The sequence below is a fragment of the Neofelis nebulosa genome, chromosome 11 (assembly GCF_028018385.1).
Source record: "Neofelis nebulosa isolate mNeoNeb1 chromosome 11, mNeoNeb1.pri, whole genome shotgun sequence".
In the NCBI taxonomy this organism is placed as follows: domain Eukaryota; kingdom Metazoa; phylum Chordata; class Mammalia; order Carnivora; family Felidae; genus Neofelis; species Neofelis nebulosa.
In genome coordinates, this window is record NC_080792.1 from 44,242,656 (window position 1) to 44,266,784 (window position 24,129).

Consider the following 24,129-nt stretch of genomic DNA (forward strand, 5'->3'; position numbering starts at 1 on the left):
GCCTTTAAAGCAGCTAGAGCGATTTAAAAGGAAGTGCTATTATAAATACAATATGGCAATCATATATAGAGGTGCTCGGAGAAGTGGTTGATCCATGATTGGTTCTTAAGTTTTCTTTTACAAAATATACCTACGTATAACAAAAATAAACAAATAAGTACTTGAGTAAAGATATATACTTCTCTGTATTGTAATTTTAATATTGGTTTTTATGTTAATTTAAAAAATTTACTTGACTATTGCATACTTAATACATATTGTAGTTTTAATATGGGTTTTTGTGTTAATTAAGGGGGCACCTAAGTGGCTCAGTTGGTTGAGCATTAGACTTCAGCTCAGGTCATGATCTCATGGTTTATGAGTTAGAGCCCCTCATCAGGCTCTGTGCTGACAGCTCAGAGGCTGGAGCCTTCTTCAGATTCTGTGTCTCCCTCTCTCTCTGCCCCCCCCCATTTGCGTGCACGCTTTCTCTCTCAAAAATAAACATTAAAAAAAAATTAAAAGAATTTAATTACTTGACCATGATGTTTGAAAATATTTATACCCAGATTCCCTTCCTCACATTCTGATGTAATGTTTAATGTTTCAGTGGATTAGTAAAAGAAATTAGTAAAACAAAAAGGTTAACTAAAGGGGCATAAGTTAGAATCTGTATTATTCCAGAAATTGCTGGAAATATAAATGTGGAGTGACCATTTTTCTCCCTCATTAAAATAAATTTTTAGCTTATTCACCTTTCTTCTGTTGTATCAAATGCTGAACTTTTGTACTGCTTTCAGTAAGGATGGCCCTTCAGATTTTTTTCCACATATGCAGTTTAAGACCTCTCACAATTTATTTTATTTTTATTAATTGTCAGTAGGTCATTCATGTATCTCTGAAAAGCACATATACCAGAGAAAATCTTGAAACTTTAGATGCTTGCTGCCACATCTTCAAATCTTTCTTTTCTTCTTCTTTTTTTTTTTTTTTTAACTAATGTCTGGTGGTACTAAATCTTTAAAATACAATATTTTTAATTTCAGTGAAGGAAACTAATATATTGTCTCTGTTAATTATTTCTGTAACCCTGTGAGAGAGGTGGTTTTATTCCCATTTTAGAGTTGATGAAAGTGGAACTCAGACAGTTTGAGTAGTTATTCTGAGAATCCAGAGTAAAAACGTATCTGTCAGAGTAGATGGAGTTTGACTGCAAAACACATGGTTTCCTCCCTCTGTCAGGGGCCGGGACACTTTTCATATGGTACTCAAAGAATGAACATCACATTAGAGAGGAATTTCAATTTTTCTTTACCGAGTTGATAAGATTTTTTTTTCAGTCATCAACTTTTGACTTATATTCTCTATTAATTTTGGCCTTATGTATTTTTATTTATGTTGGCATCTGAAGCCAAAATGTAATGCTTGGTTTTCACCAAGCATTACAATGTAATGAGGGTTTTCACTCATTTTAAAAATATGTTGTCTTAGAGAAAGAAGAAAATATCATAGTGAAATGATTCAAAATCAGTTTTATAATATTCTTCAAATTGTCTTCATAAAAAAATAATATGCTGATAACTGCTCAAAAAAAAATTTAATGGGTGAATCCTGGAACTTAAAAATACTTCCTAAGGGCCTAGAAGCCCTCAGACTATGCATGTTTTTTCTTCTTTTTTTGATACTATTTTTTTTTAAGCGTTCTTTTCTGGGAAAAATAAATTCAAGAGACTCCAAGTTTTGAAATATGTTTAGCGGCACATTTTCCATGTTTGGATCATCTGAATTACCTTTTATCCCACAAATGAAATTATTTGGGTCTTTTAAAATATACATGTCCACATCTTGAAAGGACCGGCTGTAAAAGATTCATGTGAATGTTTTGTGGAGGGACCAAGTACAGACATGGATTTGTTTGCTGAAGAGAAAGCCTAGAACTATTTGGTTTGTAACTTGACCTATTGTAACTGGGCGGATACAGTTGGCTTGACTATAATCTCCAACAAAATGTTGGTTGGTTGGTTGGGAAGCTATTAAGTGAACTCTGAAATAAATGACTAAAAAGCCATTAATTTATATTAAGTTTAAAAGGGATATAATCCACTCCCTCTGCTTAACATAAATCTTTAATATAAACTAGAGACTGTGACCACTTTAATTTTTTTTTTCTTGTCTTAATTGGTTAACACAAAAGTTCAAAGTCTGGAGTTCATTCTTTGTGGCTTTCTGGTCCAGTAAATAAAGAAAAATGTGTTTCCTGCAGCCAAAATATTAGCATTTTGTGGATCCTTTAGCATCCACCCCCAGTAGAGTCCCATTTGGTGCTAACGTGTTCAAAGTTAACTTCTAACGTCCTGCTTCCATTGTACTGAAGAGAATTCAAAATTCAGATTTGACACACACATAAATATACACGCTCGTACTTTATAGAACTATCAAATGCATATAGAAAAGTGCTCATAAGTAGATAGCCTGCTGAATGTTCATAAATTGAACGCTATTGAATCAGCACCCAATCAAGAGACAGCATCACCAACACTGCATGGGTACCCTCCTCCAATTTTAACCATTTTCCAGTGCTAAGTATTTACTTGACTTCTGCCTCATAATATCTATTACTTTTGCTTATTCTTTATGGAATCTTTGGATTTTATGAAATCATATACTGTATTCCCTTTTGTGTCTGGTATCTTCCACCCAGTTTGTAGAATTGTCCATATATTTGTGTCATAATGTTTTAGTAGCCAGGAATTACGAAAGATTCATGGATGTTATAGAAATATCCAGGAAGTTAAGGAAGTTGAACATTGATTTAAAAAACAAAAAACAGAGTGATTGTTTCACTGCAGCTGAAATTTGCTTGCATACTTCCGGTTTGTCAAGCCATGAAACACCTTTTGTGGGGTTTCCTGCTCAGATTTCTTCTATAGTTCTTGCAATTTTGGCAGTATTGTCTAGCCAAAAGCCAAAAACATTGGGAACTCAGTAAGTTATAGCCTCTATCAGGAGGAGGGTGGAGGCAAAGAACTAAATGTCTTTTTGATTTGAAGTCTTCAAGCAGAAGGTTTGGGTGTTAACAGAGTCTAATCTTTTCATTGATGCTTCTTAATACCTTCTCTGAGCTTACTAGTGACCCACTTCTCAATGAGGTCTTACCCAGATTTATTTTTAATTTAAAAAAGGTTAAATCGGGGGGTTATAATGCCACAAACTGCTAGTTTTCCAGCTGTTTAGTGCATCTTTGGGTACAGTTGACCCTCTTTTCTGTTTGTATAGCTTTTTTAAAGGTCTGAGAGGTTGTCACAAAGGATGCAGAGAGCCATGTTTATGCCAAGATCCTTCTTTCTAGGGACCTTTTCTCTCTACTTAAAATGGTTGGTTAGTAGATCCAGATTCTAGGTGTAGGATTCCATGCATATTGATGAGGACTAAAGAATCAAATTCTGGAGGTAATGACCCACCAAAGGTTTGTTTGCTTCAAGGCAGCTCTAATTTATTTACATTCTTACACACATGGACTTTATTTTACAATATTTAAAGAGATGGTACTTTTTGCGTGTCCTTAGCTTATTGATATATAATTTGTATTTCACTTGTGTTTTGCTCCTACACATAGTTTTTCTCCTGTGAAAGTAATTGTTTACATATGGTATTTGTGTTTTTGACATTAGATTTTATTTACAGTTCTGTCTTTTCTGTTTGACAAATACTAAGAACATTTGGGGAGACTATCATTATCACTGATTTAATTTACAAATTGATTTATAGTTAACTTTTTTTGTAAATGAAACTGAGATATCCATGATTTGGGTTAGGGTCTTCTCTTTATTTGAGGCTGTCTCTGTGAAGCAATGTTTAAAGGGGGTATACTGATATATTTAAATGTAGACGACAAGGGACTGTCTGCAGATGGCTTATAACATTTTATGACCTAAAATAAAGGCATCATGGAAAACGGTGAGGTTACTTTTTTAGTATTTGCATTTGTAATGGATATTGTCATGATTCTTATTTCTTATTTTGCAAAGTGCTGGTTCTTCTATACACACAACACACACACACACACACACACACACACACACACACACACACCATGTGTTTCTGGAATACTATTCTGGTATGTGCCAATATATAAGTTGAGACCATCCACCTCCAAACCCAGTCTTCTCAAACCTCACGCTATATCAAATTGTATTTATTGGTTTATATTTTCACATTTAGATATTTACTTATCTGAAATTTCTTTTTGTACGTGGTATGAGCATAGTGAGTCTTGCTTTCTTTTCCCCACACATAAAACACGTACACCCTAACACATGAGTGGCCGTCAATTTGTCAAGTAAAATTTCTTCTTTTGAACTGAAATGCCTTTATTAAGTTTAGCATTTCCATAGACGTTTGATTCTTGTTCTTTTTCCTTTTTAATTGTACTGATTTAGTTGCCTAGAGAGGCAGTAAAGCACAATGGTTAAGAATGGGGTCTCTGGAGCTAGTTGACCTGTGATTGTGCCCCAATTCTGACACTTGGTTGTTATGTGAACTTAGACAACATGACATTTTTATGATTTTATCTATAGTAAGGTGTTAACGAAAAGCAAGTGGGTTAATATATAATATATACACATCACTTTAAAAAGTGCTTCCATACAGTAAGCAAGATTTAAGATCTTTAACTGAAGACTTTGAGGCATAGTCATTACCACTGTTTTGTACAGACACAGTTAAGGGATCATTTAATTATTTGAATAAATGTGAGCTCTTGAGATGTTCAAAGATTTGTTCTGTGTTCAGCATTATAGTGAGATAACTTGTAACTCTCCACCCGTGTCCCTTAGACCCCACTGGGAAGCCACACTGAAGGGCACACATTTTAACATTCCTCCTTAAATTCTAACAGATGTTGTCTAGGCTGCTAAGATTAGGGAAAGGGGTTAATATATATGGAATGTTATTCTGCCAGCAATTTGATTTGGGAATTACAGGTAATCGAACAGAAGCTATTCTGGTGTCTTTCAGGTCTGTCTCTTGGCTTCTGTGATTTAATTCTTTAATGTTCTGATATTGGGGTGTGTGTGTGTGTGTGTGTGTGTGTGTGTGTGTGTTTTGAACTAGCCTGGAAGGAACCAGAGTAAGTTACTGATCTCTGAATGCTTTTAACATGATGATGCGGACCTAATAGAGAGGAGGGGGTTGAAGGTACTGTTGGTTGATACTGTGGCACAGAATCTGCAAAAACAGAGGGAAGAATCATTGTTCTTATGGATGCTAATGATTTATTGGTGATTACATGCAGGAAATGTTACTTTTAACTCAGTTTCATCCTATCCTAATAATAGCACATCATTTTTGAGTAATTACTATGTGCCAGGCACTGCTCTAAGTACGTTAAGTGTATTAACTCATTTAACTCACAAAAAAATTATACTTATTTCATATATGAGGATACCAAAGCACAGATAGTCTAAAATAAGGTGCCCAAAGTGATTTTGTTAAGGGGAGTTCAAATGCCAGAAATCTGATGTCAGAACCTGTGTTCCTAGGTTTGGTATTTATTTGAATGCAGGTAAAAAAATTAAGGCAGGATTTTATTTTATTTTACTTTTAATTTTCTTAAGTTTTTTTAAAATTTATTTTGCAGAAGAGACAGGAGGTGGGGAGAGGCAGAGAGAGAGGGAGAGACAAAATCCCAAGTAAAGAATCGCAGGCTGTCAGCCCAGAGCCCGATGAGGGGCCTGAAGTCATGAACCATGAGATCATGACCTGAGCCGAAACCAAGAGTCGGATATTAACTGACTAAGCCACCCAGGCACCCCAAGGCAGGATTTTAAAGTTTATTTATTTTGTATGAGAGGGAGGGAGAGAGAGAGAGAGAGAGAGCGCACGCAAGTGGGGGAGGGGCGGAGAGAGAGAACACCAAGCACGCCCCATGCTATCAGTGAGGAGCCTGACTCGGGTCTCGATCTCACGAACCGTGAGATCATGACCTGAGCCGAAATCAAGAATTGGACATTTAACCGACTGAGTCCTGAGGCTCTCCTGAAGTTCAACCTTTTAGAAAAACCTCTTTTTTATTTTAAAATGTGGTATGTGTAGAGGAGTATATAAAGCACATATGCACAGTGTAAAAAATAATTAAAGTACACAAATATGCAGTGTAACTATCAGACTGGTTAAGAAGTGGAATATTGCCAGTACCTTGGAAGTCTCCAGAATACTGTTTCCATTCCCCTCTTCCCCCCAGAGGTAACCACCATCTTCATTTTTCTAATAATTATTCAATACTTTTGTTTATAGTGTTACCATTTATGTGTATATTCCATATATATAAGGGAGAAGAAATGTGTTTATGTAAATGTATATGTATTATGCATTTATGCATTAGTGTACCATGCATATGTGTGTATTTATGCATATTGTGTGTATATATATATGTGTGTGTGTGTGTACATATATCTAAAATGTATTTCTTATGACTTATGTGCAGCATTCTGTAAGATTCATTCATTTGAGTTAATGTAGTTATAATTTGTTCATTTTCACTGCTCTAGGGCATTGCATGCTAAGAATATGGTAGAATTTACTTATTCAACTTATTGTTGATGGGTTTGTGTGTGTGGTTGCAGAATTTTGCTACTGTGAACATTCTTGTACTTCCCATTGGGCGTTAACTGTCAGGGGTACTCCAGGACTTCGTTTCTCAAACTTGAGCTTGTATAGAATCACCAGAAAGTCTATTAAACATAGATTCCTGGCCCCACCCTCTGAGCTTCTGATTCAATAAACCAATGGTGGAGCCTGAGAATTTGTATGTCTAGCAAGCTCCCAGGTGATGGAATGCTGGACTGTTCTGGGATATGTACCAAGGAGTAGAATTGCTGGGTTGCAAACCAGAATTTTTTCCAAATTGGTCTGCCAGTGCCATGTACATTTTTGTTTTTCCATAATTCTGTTTGTGTTATAGTCAAATTTAAAAATTTTAACAGTCTACTGGACTTTACAATCATATCTGGTTGGTTTCCATTTTCATTCACCTGGTTACTAATGAGTTGAAGATTTTTCTTTTTATGTGTTTTGGCCTTTTTCTCTTCCTTGAGGTGTCTGAATGAATCCTATAGATTCAGATGAATTTTGTAATTTGTCTATAGCCTGGTCTATTATTAGTGCCTGTTCTTTTTGCCTAACATTTTCCGTCATGGCTCACGTGTTGTGTTGTCGAGGATTGTGAGCCTTCTTGAAAGCTGACTAATGTAATTAAATGTAGTATTTGCTAAGTGCTTACTATGTGCCAAGCCAAGGTCTTCACCTGCATTGTCTCCTGTAATCCTCACATCAGCTCCCTGAGATAGGAAGGCATTATCATCACTATCCATTTTACAAATGTCTGAATGAAGCCTGGCTTAACCCATTCACTCAAAGGCACACCTCTAGGATGTGGCCATTGAGGACTTGAACAGTGTTTTGCTCTGCTGGTAACAACCAGTTCCTTGGAAGTCTGCAAGAATAGAGCAGCGGGAACAAGATAAGCCTGTCTATTCTAGATTTTGAAGGTTGCAGCCTGGAAGAGAATTTGGACTTTAGAATCAAGACTTGAAGGATTTTAGTTTCAGGGAGCAACTTTGGCCTTAGGAATGGGAAAATTTAGTAGACTGAGCCAGAATTAGGGTAGTCTACCATGGAAGTAGGCAGTTTCTGTCACTGGTCACATGGCCCCTTGGTGGTGATTTTAAGACATGCAAGTAGCTGAAGGATGGTTGACAGTTCTGTGAATTGCCCTGTTTTTCCTGACCCAGCATTGTAGGCACTGAGTAATTCAGAGGTACATGTGACTTTCTGTTCCCAGCACCTGGGTTACCCCGAGCACTTGAAGAGACTTGGCTGTCTGCTCTCAGACCTTCAGCATTCAGACATTCTGGTGGGCTTGTGACTCTGCTGGTGGTATAAAGATGTTATGAAGCCTGGCCTGGTTTTGATCTTTCAGCCTTGGCCTTTGAGAGTATTCAGTAATATTGAGACTTTGTATGCAATTTGAGTGTCTTTGAAGAAACCTAGTAATTGGTGCTTCTTATCCATCTAAGTTCTGGACTATTAAGGTAAAACAGTCAGCAGATCGAAAGCCAAAATACAACCTTTATTGCTGACAAAGACAAGGGTGGAGAATGTGGATTAAATATGTATGATCTTCGAATTAATTTCCCCCTTGCCTCCCCTCTTCAGCAGTCCTGGGTGAGGGCCAGCCTCCTACCTGGGGACCCTGCTCTTGTAAGTTCCCCTGCAGCATAACTATATCTGCACTGAGTAGGCAGGCTGGCTCCCAACAGAAAAGACGTAATGAAGGTACTGGACTCTGTATGCCCAGTTGTTTCACACGAACCTGCCAGAGAGGTAGATGTAGGTCAGGAGTGCTATTGCTAGTGTAGCTCCCTCTACTTGAAAGTAGGGAGTGAGGGTTCCATTAACAGTTGGACTAACTGTTGAACTTATGTTCTTAACTACCAAGCATGTGCTCATCTGGAAGTGTGGCAATCGCCCACGGAGAGGGAGATGGGCCTCTGTCAGGTCAGTCTTACTTCCAACCTCATGAGGCCTTGGAAGATCAATAGCTTTACTTTTTTAAGAGTCCTTAAACCTAATGAGGCATGTGGGATGATCATAGCAGTAATTGCATAGCCTACAAAGTTAGAAGGCAAACCCATCTTGATCCTAGAAGATTCATCCCAGGCACAGTTATGACCCCATGGCCTGTCTCTAAGTGTCCCAAAGACCACAATAGAGAACCCAGGGTATCTGAGGGAAAGATTCACAGTGGGTGGAGAAAACCTTCTTTGGTTCACAGGCTTACCCAAATGCAAATCAGGCTAAGCCTCTTGTCTATAATCCTTGACCTTTGAAGGAAAGAGACAGAGTTCAAAGGGGAAATGAATGCTTAAAGCTATTGAATATTCTGGATGAGAAAGAAAGGCACCTCAAAGAAGACAGGGATTGCCACCATCGGATGTTTCTGAACCTTGCACATAGCAGTTTCTCAAATGCCAGCTTTCTCAAAGATGATAACCCAGAATGCATGGGTGGATCCCCTCTCCCCAGGTAAGTACAAAGTCCTTAATATAACCTCCAAATGGGAACCTCTCCCTGATGAGTTTTGGTTTACAACCAACACATTCAACCTCCTACTTTACCTTTCCCTGTGAGCCTCTTGAGACTGACAGCCTGGTGCTGTCACCAGTGTGGGCTCTGTCGGGTAGGTGGCTGTGGGACATAGTGTCTTGGGAGCAGACGTTTTCAGTCTCTTGCCACTTGCTGTGGAGTTGCTTTGGCCAGAAAGGCCATCTGCAAGGCAGGAATTCTCCTTCATTTGTAAAGACCAGTCCGGACCTCTTGGTGGAAACTGATCCTTGAGCCGGTGGACCAGTTATGAGAATCCAAGTTGCGCCTTCGTTTGCGTCTGACTGCAGACCAGAAGTGGAGTCGGCCAATCCAGCACTGCCTTCTAGACCTGAGAGTAATAATTTCAAGTGAGAGCCTTGATAGGCTTCTGGAATTCAGTGTCTCTTAAAAATAGCAAATATTTTTCTGCTCAGTAGTCTTTAGGCAGTAGATGTTGAAATAATCTCCCTTTTTTGTGCCTCAGCTGTCTCTGCATCTTTAGCCAGGGGCCCCTGGACACCTCCAGCAGTTCTGAGCTGCCTCAGGCCTTTGCCAGGGCCAAGCTGCAGGGGCCCTCACCCAAAAGTGTTCATCATCTGGCTAAGGCCACCACATGTCCCGCCTCTTTTCTGAGATCCTTGGCCTACAGCTTTTCCTGAGGTCCACTGTCACCGGCTCTAGGCCCTACCTCTGTAAACAGCCACTTTCCTGGAGAATAACCACCATAAGTTGTGGTCACACAGCAAGATCAAAATACCCTGTGGTTTAGGAATTAAAGCCTCTTGATGTTAAAAGCTACCTGCCCAACTATAAAAACCAGCCACACTGCACAATCAAGGCTGCAAACCATCAAGCTGAAAAACATGCAGGGCCATAGTAAAACATCCTTTCTCCCCTGCCTGGAGACCCAGTCCCTCCATGAGTATTTTCTTCCCCAAAGTTGGATTCCTTTTTTATTATTTGCCAAGATCCCCAGATAGTATACCAAGTGCAAGTTTCTGAAGGGGCCCAATAAATAAGACCTCTCCTCCTAAACCCAGTTCTAAACCAAGTGAAATATAAACCAGCATAGTCAACTGTTGGGAAAGGAAAATATCACAGGGTTCTGATAAGGGCTGCACTGGAGGGTGTGGCTTTGGTGGGTTGCTAATGGGGAACCCCAAAATTCCACAGTCGTGCACACTGAGTTGTAGGCAGTTCTGGATACCCTTCCCTACCCCCACATGCTGCCGGGGATCTGCAAACTCCCAGCATGGAAAATGAGATCACCACCCTTATTTTTTGTGGCCTGTGACTCCCCAGTGGGAGGACTAGGGAGCAGGGCTGGGCACCAGCTGCCCAGATTGTTCCTTTGAATTCAGCCTTCAGATAAATTCAGTTTCTTCTCTCTAGGGTAGTAGTTCACAAACTTCTTGGTCTTAGGATCCTTTCACACTCTTAAAAATTATTGAGTGCCCCCATGAGCTTTGGCGATGTGGGTAATATCTGTTGGTGTTTAACAAATTAGAAATTAAACTGAGAAAATTGGATATTTAATTCATTTAAAAATATTAAACCCATTATATATGTAACATAAATACCAATTATTATGAAAAATAGCTGTATTTTCCAAAGCAGAAAAGTGAAATTCGTGGGAAGAGTAGCATTGTGCTTTTTTATTTTTGTAAATCTCCTTAGTGTCTGGCTTAATAGAAGACGGTTGGATTCCTGTATCTGCTTCTGCATTTACTCTGTTAAGGTATCACACATCACCTAGCCTCTGGAGTATTTCCATTTTACACTTGTGAGAGATTGAGAATGAAAAGACAATGTTATTTTATTATGAAAAGAGTTTTTGCCTTTTCAGATCACTCTCTTAGAAGGATCTTGGGGACCTGTAGTGCTCCCCAGATCACACTTTGAGAACTGCCACCCAGGGTAGGACTAACTGGTGTATCGGAAAGAGGTGGGAGTGTTAAGAGTTAGCAGAGTTCCTTCCACGTGGAAAGAAGTTCTGGAGGAGAGGAAGCATTCCCCCTCTACAGGTTACACGGTGAAACCGTCCAAATGCCAGCCTTGAATCACTCACCATAACCATGGGTGGAAGAAAATGCTGGTCTTCAGCCCCAGAGTTGAGTCTGGAACTGATGATATTAGCTCTGTAACCTCTGAGTTAGCATGCAGGGCTCGTGGGCTTAGTTCTTTATTGCTTCACCTATTAGAACACCACTGGACAGGGTGCTACTGGGGGAACGAGTTCAGGAATGACTTTGAACTCTGATGTTATTGACAGTGCCCTCTTCTCAGTGCAGCACATTTCTGGAAGCTGTGCCGTGAATGTTATTTTCCCACAAGAATGATGGTATAATTGGGTTGGGTTTATCTTATCAAGGACTCAGAGTTAGATAAATCATCACGATGGCCAGCTATTCAAATTAATTCAGAGTTATGGAGACTAGAAACCATTTTTAAAAAGTGAAACTATTAAAAAAAAAAAATGAAACCATGCTCCAGGTTTTATGAAACAGGCCTAACTGTAGTTGAATATAAGAGACTCTGGAATATAGGAAGTGCACAAAGAGTCTATTACTATAGACTGTAATTATTTCCTCATCAGCATCGCCTACTGAAAATTAATATACTAATCATGATATGTATTTGCTGATAGTTTTCCATGTGTACTTTTAGAAGAGTTGGAGGGAGGTGGAGGGGCTTTGATTTGGTAGCTTAAAAGAACACATGTTTACGTAAGTTTGAGCTGATGTCTTTTCCTCTCCCAATTTTTTTCCCTAGTGTACAGAAACATTGGAATTATTTTATTGACAAATATTGTCTTGTATTATTTTATTGTGATTGTCCTATCACAATCATTTAAGAATCATTTTAGGAAAAAACAATTATAATGGTAGCAGATCCACTCAGTCTTAATTCATATAGGACAAGTTCCAGTGCCTAGGCAGTCAAGTATTCTGTGTCAGTGTGTGTGGATACTTTCTGATGTTTCTGTCCCTGATCCAGCAGTGGGTAAGGGTGGTCCCCAAAGCCATTCGGTGCTGGTTTGAATACCATCCCTAAATTGACTAGTTAAGTGACCTAGGGCAATTTCAATTTGCTTCCTTGCTTGCAAAATGGCACTATTCTAGTACCTTCCTCATAGGGTTGTTGTGAAGACTGTTGAGATATAATGCACGGGAAGCACTGAAGTGCAGATCCTGGAACATGGTAAGCAGTCAATAAATATTAGTAATCATCAATACTCAGTATATTTAACATACCTAAGTTGATTATAAACACAGTCTGATGCTAAGTAATGCACTGTTTGATGACATTTTGAACATGGCACATGAGCATATTGCAGTCTCTGGTGAGTGTAATGAGCTGATGGGGCAAAATCGATGTAAGCCAGGATTGGTCATCTCTACTGAATTGCCTCAGGCACTTGTGGAACTTTTAATGACAGTCTAATTGTAGGACTGCCTGAGCCACTGTCTCTCGATAGTGTTACACTTTCACAAGCCAAGCCCATCAGTACATGTAGTGTTGCTACCCATTACATTAAGTCCACGACACTTACTGGTAAACTCATCTGTGTTCTGGGATTCTGCTGCACGAAGCCTTGATGCCCAGGAAGCCTCTTCTAGCATGGCTGCTGAGATAGGAGATGGCACAGATCTCTGGGGAACTTGACTTGATATGTGTTTGTATGTGGTCCTAAGCTTTGGCAGGTTCAACTCCTGAGAAGTTGACACTCTACACCACACTTTGAATGTGAAACTCAGATTTTTGTCTACCAAGCTGTTGTACTGTGGTGCTGTCCTCTGGCTGTGAGTTCAGTTTCAGTAGAGTTGTCAGCTTCCATGGCCACCATTGACACTATAATTTGACTATTTGCCATTAAAAGAAATGAACGTCAGAAAAAATAAAAGTGCTGATGCTAGAGATATTCAAGGACCCATCCTCATAATATAACTGAGGCAACGATGGAAATCACTAGGTGGGTCATGGAGGGGCATTGTGTGGCCTTGGTTGGGGATTCCTTGCATCCAAGCTGGTCTGCATTGTATCATGAAGTTAAAGAGTTAAAGGGCCAGTTCAAAATGCTGGGCTCTCCCTCCAGCGTAGTACCTGGCAAATCAAAAACATCAAAGTGCAGGGTTAAACTTCTGCACATTTCAAGCATGTTTCCAGGGATATGAAATTCAAAGTGTCATCAATGGCATGGCTGACACAGAAAAATCTTGAAAGAGTGGCAGCAACTCTTGAATAATCTTCTTAATGTAGCCTCAACATCATGGGTGGAATCCTGTGAAATGTAGAGAATCTGGCAAATGTAATTGTCTGGTGGTAAATTGGATTAAAAATAAAAAATTAGGCATGCAGAATTGGTCTTGAACAGTCCATTATTCTATTACCATGTACCCCATCAACCACTTAAAAAACGTCTTCACTAGTTGTTTATTTTTGCTTATAGCATTTGGAAGACCTAGCCCCATAATAAAAGTATTACCGTGGTTTCCCCCCCCCCTTTCCGTTCCCGACACTGCCCACCCTCACTCCACAAATCACACCTCAGGAAGAGGGTTCCACTTGTTTTCTCTTGTACACATTTGTGAATGAATTTTGATTTGTCACTTCGTTTTGTTTTTTTTTCAGAATTCGTCCCTCACAAAATGCTTGAAAAATATTTCTCAGGCGCTCACGTAGCAAAGAAATAAAAGTCTCCACCAAAGAAAACAACAATATCATAATAATAGCTAACCCTTGTTTTGTGCTGAATCACGAGGCTGATCCCCTACTCCAGTGGTAGCAGTAGCAGTGTTAGTAATGGTAGTAGTAATCCTGGTAGTATAGAGGAAGGCAGGGTACAGGTGAACTTCTATAGCTTGTTAAACTCACACAGGCAGTGGAGACGGGGTTTAAACCCAAGCAGGTTTGCTCCAGAGCCCTGAGTCTTAACCACTACACAGATTACTGCCTTTATTCTCATAAAAAGTAAGGGAGAAAAACCAAGTAAAAGGAGGTTTCAGCTTCGTTGACTGCATGTAAAAATCTACTTCGCAGAACTTAAATTGTTACCAGATCCTGTCTATAGCGTATCTGGAAGGGAAAAAAAATGAAGAGATTGATGCTTTGGGGGAAAACATCCAGCTGATTAAATTTGATAACCAAGAGAGCCTCGGCTTTAGTTAGGCAGTCTTCAGAGCCAGGAAGGAAAGATAAAGATTCTATTAGGTTTGGGCTGCTCTTGGATGTAAAATTTGTAGCCAATAATCATAGATAATCTTGATCAAGAAGAAGATGGAGAGGCAAGGAGATTGAACATCCACTGTGGCTTCAGTGGAATATTTAAAAGCTCAGATTTAGGAGTGACTTGGAGGAAATTGGAAAGCGCAGCCAGTGACCGAGGAAGACTATAAAAAAGAATCACGATAACAGCGACCTGAAAGAGTAGTGGACTTAGAGCTATAAAGCTCACAGTATTGAGACTACAGGAAAATTTCAACGAGACCAAAAGTGACGTCATTGTGAGTTCAGGACCGGAACAGATAGACTAATACTAAGAGGCAAGCAGTACTCCTCAACTCCTATTACACTTCTGTCCTTTCTAGACAAGGAGGTCGATCTTCAGCCTGGGAAGAGTAGAGCGCATACTTGTAAGAGGAAATTGAAACTCAAGATAGGTGAACTGATTGTGTGAGAATGCAAGGCAGCTCTGAATGAGTTCAGCTCCTCTGGCCAGCATGAATTTCATCCTCGCGGGCCAAGCGGACTTTTGCTGCCTGCTTGGAATCTTTGAAGAATTGTGGAGGGGAGGAAAATCAGTAAAGGATCAGGGATGGAATAATGCCCCAATTAAATGCAAAGGAAAACACAAAATGAAGAAAGTGTCATTTTCAGAGAAAAGAATAGAGAGCCCCATGGCTGACCTAGAGCAGAACTCTGGAACCAGTTTCAATGTTCACATGTACACGGTAGCTAGGAAACAGCCTAGAATTGTTAAAAGCGGGAAAAACAATTGTTTATTGCTTCTTGTTGCTAGGTTATTAGGCTCGAAGGCTAGGGCAAACAGGTATGCTGTGCCTGGAGTCCGGAAAGGTTTCAGGAGGTAGATGGGGGCGGATGTGTGACCACCGCCTGCTGCACTGGTACTTCTTAAGTGTACCACCTTACCCATCACTTGTCTTGAAATTCTGTGTGAGTGAGTCACGGTTTGGACCCAGGAATCTGCGTTTTAGAAGAATGTCCCAGATTACTTGCTATGCTGGAGCAAGGTTGGGAACTCAGGAGCTGTAAGAAACATGCCGTGAGTTGGATTTGTGTTGTCATAAGTGTTAATACTGTGACTGCCAGCTAATGCATCAAATAACCATGTGCCAGACACTCTCACAAGCGCTTTACACATACGATCTGTTTTAAACCTCACACCTGCCCAATGAGTGGGCGCTGTCTTTATCGTCCATATTGTCTAGATGGGGAACCGTGTCATCTCTGACAGTCTCGGGCAGTCTAGCACTTTGAGAGGCCGTGCTCCACACCACTCTGCTAACAGCCCCTCTTAAGAGGCCTGGCTTAGCGCTCCGGGGTGGTGGGAACGGTGATGTCTGGGCATGTGTCACACCTTGTCTTTAGTGTCTGAGTAGTGTCTTTATGAAGACTTTGGGGTGCCTCAGACTTTCTAAATGCAGAGAGCTGGAGGGGGGGATGACTAAATCTAGGTGGAATTATTAATTTATCACCATCAAATCTGGGAAGATTAAATGTAAATTGCTGCCCCTTAGGGCCCAAAATCAGCTGCAAAGATACTGGAAGCCATGACTTAATCGTTTTCCGGTAAAAAAGATCAGGGTTGTTTGGGTTGACTACAAGCTCAATATAAATCAACAAGCCTTTGTCTCTGTGGCACCTTTTGCCTGGAATGCCCTTTTCCACTTCCTCCTCTTTCTCCTGGCAAATTTTTTAATCATCTTTAAAGACAGAGCCTAAATGTCACTACAGCTATGGAGTCTTCTTTGATTTCTACAGGCAGATTTATCATCCCATTCTTTCTGCTTCTTTAGCACTTTGTTCTTGGTGTTATAATTTGGTGATTATCTTTCTTAGTTTGTGCCACCCAAGTTCACAGTCACTCAGTTGGAAACGTGGGGGAAGACATCATTTCCTTTCTCCCTCTCTTCCACCATGAATCCCAGGCCTCACTAAGCCTATCAGTTTTAACTCATATCATACTGATACGATCTCCCTCTTCCTCATTCCTGCAGCCCTGTCCCATTCGTCTGTGTCCTGACTTGTACTCCAGCTGTCACTTGTCAATCCCCCCACCCATTTTCCCACAAAGCATCAGAGACTTCTCTGTCAAATGCAGTCTGCCGGTGCTTAAAATCTGTCCCTGGCTCTTCATAGCCAAGAGGATAACCCCAAGCCCCCAACCATTTATGACCTAACCCTGTCTAACTCTCCAGCCTCAACTTTTGACTTCCTGCCTTGCTTCTTGGACTCCAATGACACTGAACTCATTGTAATTCCCTAGGCAGTATGCTGTTTCTTGCCACCTTGTTCCAGCTCAACAGTGACTGTCTGGGATGGCTTCCCAGCCCCCCACACCGCCTGGCTACTCCTGGGTTCTGCTTGGGAGGCCCCCAGACCCCTGCCCTGGGCTCTCCGTATGTCTCTACCTCCCAGCCGCCACTTTCTGTTGCAGTCACTTTTTATTTTGCTCCCATGTTAAGCCTTGAACTTCTTAAAGGCAGTGAGGGTGTCTTGTTTCCATTGGCAAATGGACACTCAGTACAAGTTTCTGGAAAGAATTGTATTGCATTTGTTCTACTTGGAAAGACTTCTTACTTAGCATCTTACTTCTTCCTCTTCCTGGATATGAGGTCTTCAGTATCTTAACACTCCTCTGAGTGAGAACCTATTTGCACACTTCTAAAATGAAGTTAACTTCACCCCCCACAAGGGGCTATTGTGAGAATTAGGTGAGATAGCAATGTTCTATAACACTATTACAGGGATTGCGGACTACAGCCCTGATGCCCATTTTTGTATGGCGAAGAATGTTTTTTACATTTTCAAATGCTTTTAAAAAATCAAAAGAAGAAAAATATTTTTGACACTTGAAACTGAAATGAAAATTAAATTTCCGTGCCTATATATAAAGTTTTATTTGAATTTATAGAGCTGTGTTCATTCATTTCCCATTGTCTATTACTGCTTTTGCATTGCAGCAGCAGAGTTGAGGAGTTTCGACAGAGATACCAAGGCTTGTCAAGCCTCAAATGTTTACATCTGACTCCTTAGAGAAGAATGTTTGCTGACCCCTACCTTATTCAAATAGTAGGAAAATGCATGTGATTCGCAAGCTTCTCTGTGCACCACAGAGAATGTTTTCAGGGAAAAGTTTCTGTCTTTGAACTTTTAGAGGCTCCTCATGGGTCCGGCAGAGTGATCTGTTAATGGTGAGGCAAAGCCACAGAGGAACTGTTTCAGTTTTCTGAAAAGTTTTCTTACTGGATGTTCCAGTGAGAGTTTGGTGGACTGTTTGAAAAGACAGTGAACTTCCCACTGCTGGGGGTGTTATAGGGTAAATTGACCCCCATTTTTCATGGGTTGCTAAAGAAGAGCGTGTCTCACTCTTGGCCCTATTGATGTCTTGGGCTGGATCATTCTCTGCGGTGGGGGCTGGCCTGTGCTTTGTGTGATGAGTAGCAGCATCCCTGGCCTTTAGCCCCTAAAAGCCAGTCGCACCCTCCTCCCCAGTTGCAGCAACTGAAAATGTGTCCTTCTGTTTAATAATTCTTGGAGCCCGTCTTTAAGAAAACACATTCTAGAATAACAGAATGTTATGTTATGAATCCATTTTGTCTTAGGGAAGAAGAATTTAGAAAAGTGTGGCTGTTTAAGATGAATATGAAAGTCTCATAAAGTAACATATGACCCCCATGGGTATGAATATTGGTAGTCAGCTGTTAGAAATGTGCCTTACAAACATGGTTTCAGAGATTCTCACAGCCTCCTTCTGCAGGTAGGCCCCCTTTCCTAGATGAGACTAAACAAAGAGGTTGGACAAAGGATAACATGTTGAGGACAGAAATGAAATTCCCTTCTCTGAAATAAGGTGGAGACGGAAACTCAGAAGTGAACATTCCCAGAATTACTGACGGACTTGATTCGACCTTGAGAATCCATTCCTGTGGGTTTGGATGAGGAACATGTTGCCGCTTATTCTCCCACCTTAGGGCAGATCCACCAGAAAACAAGACACTAGCAATGGAGCTAAAGAAAAGGTTGCAGTTTCCCTCTAGTCTTTAGACTTTATTGATCTCTGGGTGTTTGTGTATATACCTGCCCACTGCCCTCACCCCAATGCCCATGTTGGAATGTGACCCCTATTTACTGCACATCGCCCATTGTCTGCCTCCGTCCTGCTGCCCCTACAGAGCTCTGTTCCTACCTACCCTACGTTGGAGCCCTGCCACGGCCTCCCTCTGCAGAAGCCTGGACTGGAGGTGAACAGGCCTACCTGTAACCCATCAGTGAGGCACAGATTTACAACACCTTGGTCCATTTTATATGGTGAACTGGAGTGTTCCCTTTAGTTGTTTTGGTTAACCCAAAGCAAAAGCTTTCACTTAATGAGTGCTGCCCTTTGCCAGGTCCAGTACAAGCGCTTGGATATTTCCAGAAGGCAAGAATGAAAATACCATCCAGTGTCCCTAACCTGATGGGTGTTGGAAGCTTGACTCCTGACTTCCACTTAGTCTTTAATGTTTTCTCTTTCTTAGTATGAAATATATAGAACATACGGGATAAGTAGGGGATAATATAATTTGCACCCATGTTCCTATGCATATTTCCACATCTTGCTCTATTTGATTTAAATTCTTTTTGAAAGAAATGAATTATTACAAATAAAATCAAAGCCACTTGTATGACGCTTCCTGACATCTTTCCTATCTCGCCCTCCCCTGGGTGGGGTAGCTGCTGTCCTCAGTTTGGTGTTACCACTACATTGTGTGTTTTTATATTCCTGCTTGATGTATGTCAATAACTTCACATTATCTTTATATTAAACTTTATGTCCAAAAATGGAGTCATCAATCATGCTTTAAACATTTTTTTTTTTTGCAAGATTCATGCTGCAGAGTGCTCTGTCTCCAGTCTGAGTTTAGAATGTTGCTTAAATAGATTTCTGAACTTACCTAAAAATAATAGTCATCCCTAGGTTGATTTATAATTAAGTTTCTCTTGCAGTCTTCCATGGATGTTAAAGAAACTGTTTGTTTGGAGATGTAACCCTGGGGATAAATGTAGCTCTAATTCTTCATTCTAATGCTGTTGCATGTTTTGTTTGTTTGTTTGTTTGTTTGTTTGTTTGGTAGTGGGAGAATTTTGATGGACGTTTAGTTAGTCTTTAGGTCCTGCTGTTACAACCGTGCTGCAGTGAACGTGTGAGCATTCCTGCACACATTGACTGGAGCACCCATAGGAAAGTTTCCATAGGAATATACTCACCGTGTAGGCAAGGATGTATCCACAGTCATCTCTACTAGAGTTTTCCAATTGTGCTCTGTGGTGTCTGTGCCAGCTTCCACTAACACCTGTGTGAGGGAGTTGGCTGCTCTGGGTCCTTGACTTGATACAGTCCTTTCTTGCACATGACAAACTGAAACTGCTAATTTGAAGGGTCTGAACTAATATCTCACTGTGGCTCCTAATACTTTTTTGCGATTAAATACTGTGCAATATTGAACAAGGTTCAAATTTACTTTTTGCTTTATTTTCCCAGATCTGAAAAGAGCAGTTTAAATATTAGATTAGTGTGGGTTTTTATGGCTTTCGTATTTGCAAAACTTCTCATGCATAATCCCGGTAGTCCTTTCATGGTGAGGCTACGCTGTATTGCTTTGACAGCTGCTTTCAGGTCTCTCTCTTTCTGGGGCTTCCCTTCCTCCTTCCTCCCGATTTCTGATTCTCCTCACCAGTGCAGATTGCTCCTAATGCTAGCCTTGCCGATACTGCAGTCCCTCCCTCTGTCGGCTTCTGTAGGCTCTTCCTCCTCCTGCATTTGGATCCCCATCACTGCAGGGTGAAGTTTCCTATAATTAATGTCGACACTGCACAAGTGCTATTGAGCGCCGTGATGATGTCAGTAGGGCTGGAAGACATAGTGAAGCTAACTTGAAGGGGTAAGTGGATAGAACTTGGTATGGTTGAGTTTTAGTCGTGTGGGTGGTTAAAGGTTATGTGATAACAGAGAGGAAGATGGCAAGAGAGACTTTCTAATTTTTTTTAAATTTTTTAGAGTTTATTTATTTTGAGAGAAAGAGAGAGCACAAGTGGGGGAGGAGCAGAGAGAGAGAGAATCCCGCACTGTCAACACAGAGCCCAATGTGGGGCTCGAACTCATGAACTGTGAGATCATGACCTGAGACGAAACCAAGAGTCAGATGCTTAACCAACTGAGCCACTCAGGTGCCCTGAGACTTTCTAATTTTTAAGTATAAAAAGGAAACATAATTGTATTAATCTTTATTTACATTTTTAATGTATCCTTGCCAAAGTAGAGAAATATATACTTTTGATTAGTTGTTTTTTTTCCTTGGTGCAGAATACTCTATATCCTGCAGTATGTGGTAGTTTTGTTTTTTAATTATCAGAGTATATTGAAACAAACTTCATAGCCTGGGAATTTGATGAGGATTATAAAAATCTATATACTTGAATATACATGTTTCTTGAAAAGTTAAGTTGGCGGTGGTGATTTGTGGAGCCTAAAAACTATTTGGCTGTCCCCTACCCCTGGTCCACTTGATAATTCTTCAGTCACAATGACCATTTTAATGGAAATGTGCGGTCTTTAGAAGAACCTAGAATGTGTATTATTTCGATTTTACTGGACAGGACAAGTGGGATTTGTTTCTTCTACTCCAGTTATCAAAAAGATTAACCCTTTGCCCTCTACATTCTAATTGTAACTGTTCAGAAACAAAGGGGTTGTTTGTACAAGATAGCTGAAAAATCGAGGCTTTATGCCAAGTGGAATGTTTCTCGGTTGAAGGAGGTAGCAATCATTGCACACATTTTTTTCTTGTGTTGCAGGCGTCTGTAGAGGCTTCTGGTGAAATCGCATTATGCAAGACTGGATTTCCTGAAGATGTTTACAGTGCAGTCTTATCCCAGGATGTGCATGAAGGACAGCCTCTTCTCAATGGTACTATCTTAAAAGATATATTTGTACATACAGTGTCTATGCTCTTGAAACAAATTAGCCATTAAAAAGTCTCTAAATCATCTCTACTGTATAACAAGTATGAATTTTTCACAATCACTATAATGAGACTGTAGGGACTTTATTTTAGGATTACAGAAGAGCTTATGAATCTCTTATGTACATAATTGGAAGGCTCCTAATCTCTTGAAAACTTCAGAATTCTTCCATTTTTAATTTATGGTAGAAACCATTATGCAATTAATTTTTAGGTTTTTCTGCACACATTTTACTTATGTTGAAGAATACTATTTGCCAAACATGTGATTCTAATAGAGATTCTTTACAGCAAAAAATCCACTTAATATTTTGAGTTAAAGAAATACATTGTTTGTAGAAATTACTGGATAGCTAATTTAGTTGTTAACATGTGAATTTCAAATATAGACACATCTCCTATTTAAATGTGGATCAAGTTCATTGTACTTATCATGACAATAAGTCTAGATAAAATCCGAAATAAAACTTTGAGTATCATAAAGAAACTTGAAAGCCCCCCTCTTTTTTTTAATCTCTAATTGAAAGCAAATACAATTTTGGTTAGTAGTATTTTCATGGACTTATTTATCATTACATAAAATGTCATTGAAATGTGAAAGCAAAAAGAATTGATTAGTAAGTTGTATTTGAATTGTAATTCCCCCACAAATCGTGCATATCTCTAAGGCTGTTTTAGAGAGCTCTTTTTAGAAAATCCGTGCAACCTCAGCTAATTAATTTACATAAGGCTGTACCACACAGCCTTAATTGAAGTGTCTCTGCAGCACTGACAAACCTTAGTGGTGTAATACTTAAGAATACCATAGACAGAGGACTTTGAAATGTAAATGGCCTCTTGGCTACTAAGGTTCTTTAGTGCAGATTATCGTTTTATTTTCATTTCTATTCTAATGTGATTTGCTCATACCTATGTGATCTTTCTGAAGTTGATTTTTTTTTAAAGATGTCTTTCTGTTCTTGCCTTATTACCTGGTATTTTAATGAGTAAATGTTAAATTAGTCTGTCTCAACACCGAATTGCTCATCTAATGGGTAATGGTTGACATGTTAGAGGCTTAAGTCAAATCATAATTTTACTCACTATGAGTCTTGGAGTTCTTCCACACATTTGTCATTTTCTTTAAATCTTTGAATTGTTATGTGGTATCCTAGGACCTACGGGACCTGTAAATATTATTTGAATACTGAAAACAAAATGTGTTGATCACGCTTCTCTGGAATAATTCAGCCAGAGAATAAATACCAGTGGAATTTGCTGAATTTTTGCAATTTATTTCTGAGATTCATTTTTAAATGGATAATTCTTTCTATTTGTCTCTTTTCTTTAAAGCTTGCTGAAATTTGCTAGTTACAAATCAACACACGGTCTGTCGTTAGAAACCACTGATTTAAGATGAAGTACATTGGCACGTTGAATGGTTTTGAAAATGAAAGCCTGTTTTCTAATTATTAGATAATGCTGGTGAGGGTAGAAATTGGGCACAGTTGCCTGCCAGGGTCTTGTTAGTATAGCCTAGAAACTGGCTAGAGTTATGTGAAAGATTGAAACTGCTTTTGACTTTGTGCTCTAGCCATCACTGAGACAAGCGTGTATCATGGTCTCTGATAGAACTTCTGTGCGTCGGTATGCCCAACTGTTACCGTTGTTACCTCTTAGCCTTTTTTAAAAAACTGTTTCTCTCATGCCATACCATTACCTTTTTCCTTGTCACTCATAATTAATGCTAAAGGACACCAGTGTCTGAAAGCTTAAAACAAAGTTCAAGATATTGATTAGTAGAAAGAATGTTTTTGGGTGAGGAAGAAAATTGACACAGGCTTTTGTGAAATATCCACTTTTTTTTTTTTTAACAAAAGTGCTGTCACCAGTGAAGTTTCCTTTGGAGAATTGTTATTTAGAAGAATTCTACATTTTTACCTTTTCTATCTTTTTGGATGTTTTAGTGGGATAATGATGGCAAGGTGCATCTATACACTGAACCTGAATACCATGCCATGGCCATGTTCATGAATTCTGTGCGCTGAAGTTCACTTACCTTACATTTACTAAATCTGAAAGGGATCTATTGCTCGGCCAACCAGAGTGATCCTTTTTGCCAGGTTTTGTGATTTATGATGTTTAAGGAAAAAAGCAATAGTCCATAAGATGCATGTAAACAGTTTTCTAAGGCATTTGCCTCCTGGCCAGTTCTACCATATTAACGTTTACTTTAGAGTCTGAAAGCTTACGGAAATCTTAACTCCTGACTCTTGATGCCTCCTTTGATTTCTTATTGATGACATTTGGGGAGAGGGGAGCAATATGTAGAGTATGGTTTCATAGGATACATCCCTGACACACCAGACCTTGTACAAAAGTTTGACATTTTGGTGTAGACGTGTCAAATGCTGATTATTTTTCAAACAATGAAACAGCATAATCTTTGTGAAAGTGCTTGGAAAACATGAAGCATTAGACGGAGATATAAGGTGGTATTAGTCACGTTAGTGAAGCTATGTAGAAGAAACATGAAAATGTAAAAAGCTGGGCTGTTGTGTGGAGAGCATTCTCTTCTCCCCATCTGCCTTTTGGGTTTTTGTTGTTGTTGTTGTTGTTGTTGTTGTTGTTGTTGTTGTTGTTTTTGCTGTTGTGATGAACTTTATAGAAAGATTGCACCCAATGAACTAGTTGTTTCCCTCCAGTTTCTCTCCCGGTTGTCATTGACATGTTTTCTATAAAATCATGAAGAAGACAGATGTATTTTGTGATGAACCTTTAC

General features: G+C 39.6%; 1 protein-coding gene across 2 annotated transcripts in view; it reads left to right on the top strand.

Moving 5' to 3' along the window:
• Positions 1-24,129, top strand: part of CDH2 (cadherin 2) — a 215,983-nt gene that overhangs the window by 6,967 nt on the left and 184,887 nt on the right. The window contains exons 1-2 of one of the 2 annotated variants that reach the window (XM_058692445.1): positions 15,347-15,406; positions 21,202-21,313. In XM_058692445.1, the coding sequence (XP_058548428.1) occupies positions 15,362-15,406; positions 21,202-21,313 (157 nt within the window). In that variant the 5' untranslated portion in view covers positions 15,347-15,361. Of the gene's footprint in view, positions 1-15,346; positions 15,407-21,201; positions 21,314-24,129 lie in introns of those variants that run through there. The other variant, XM_058692444.1, reaches the window with a different exon arrangement.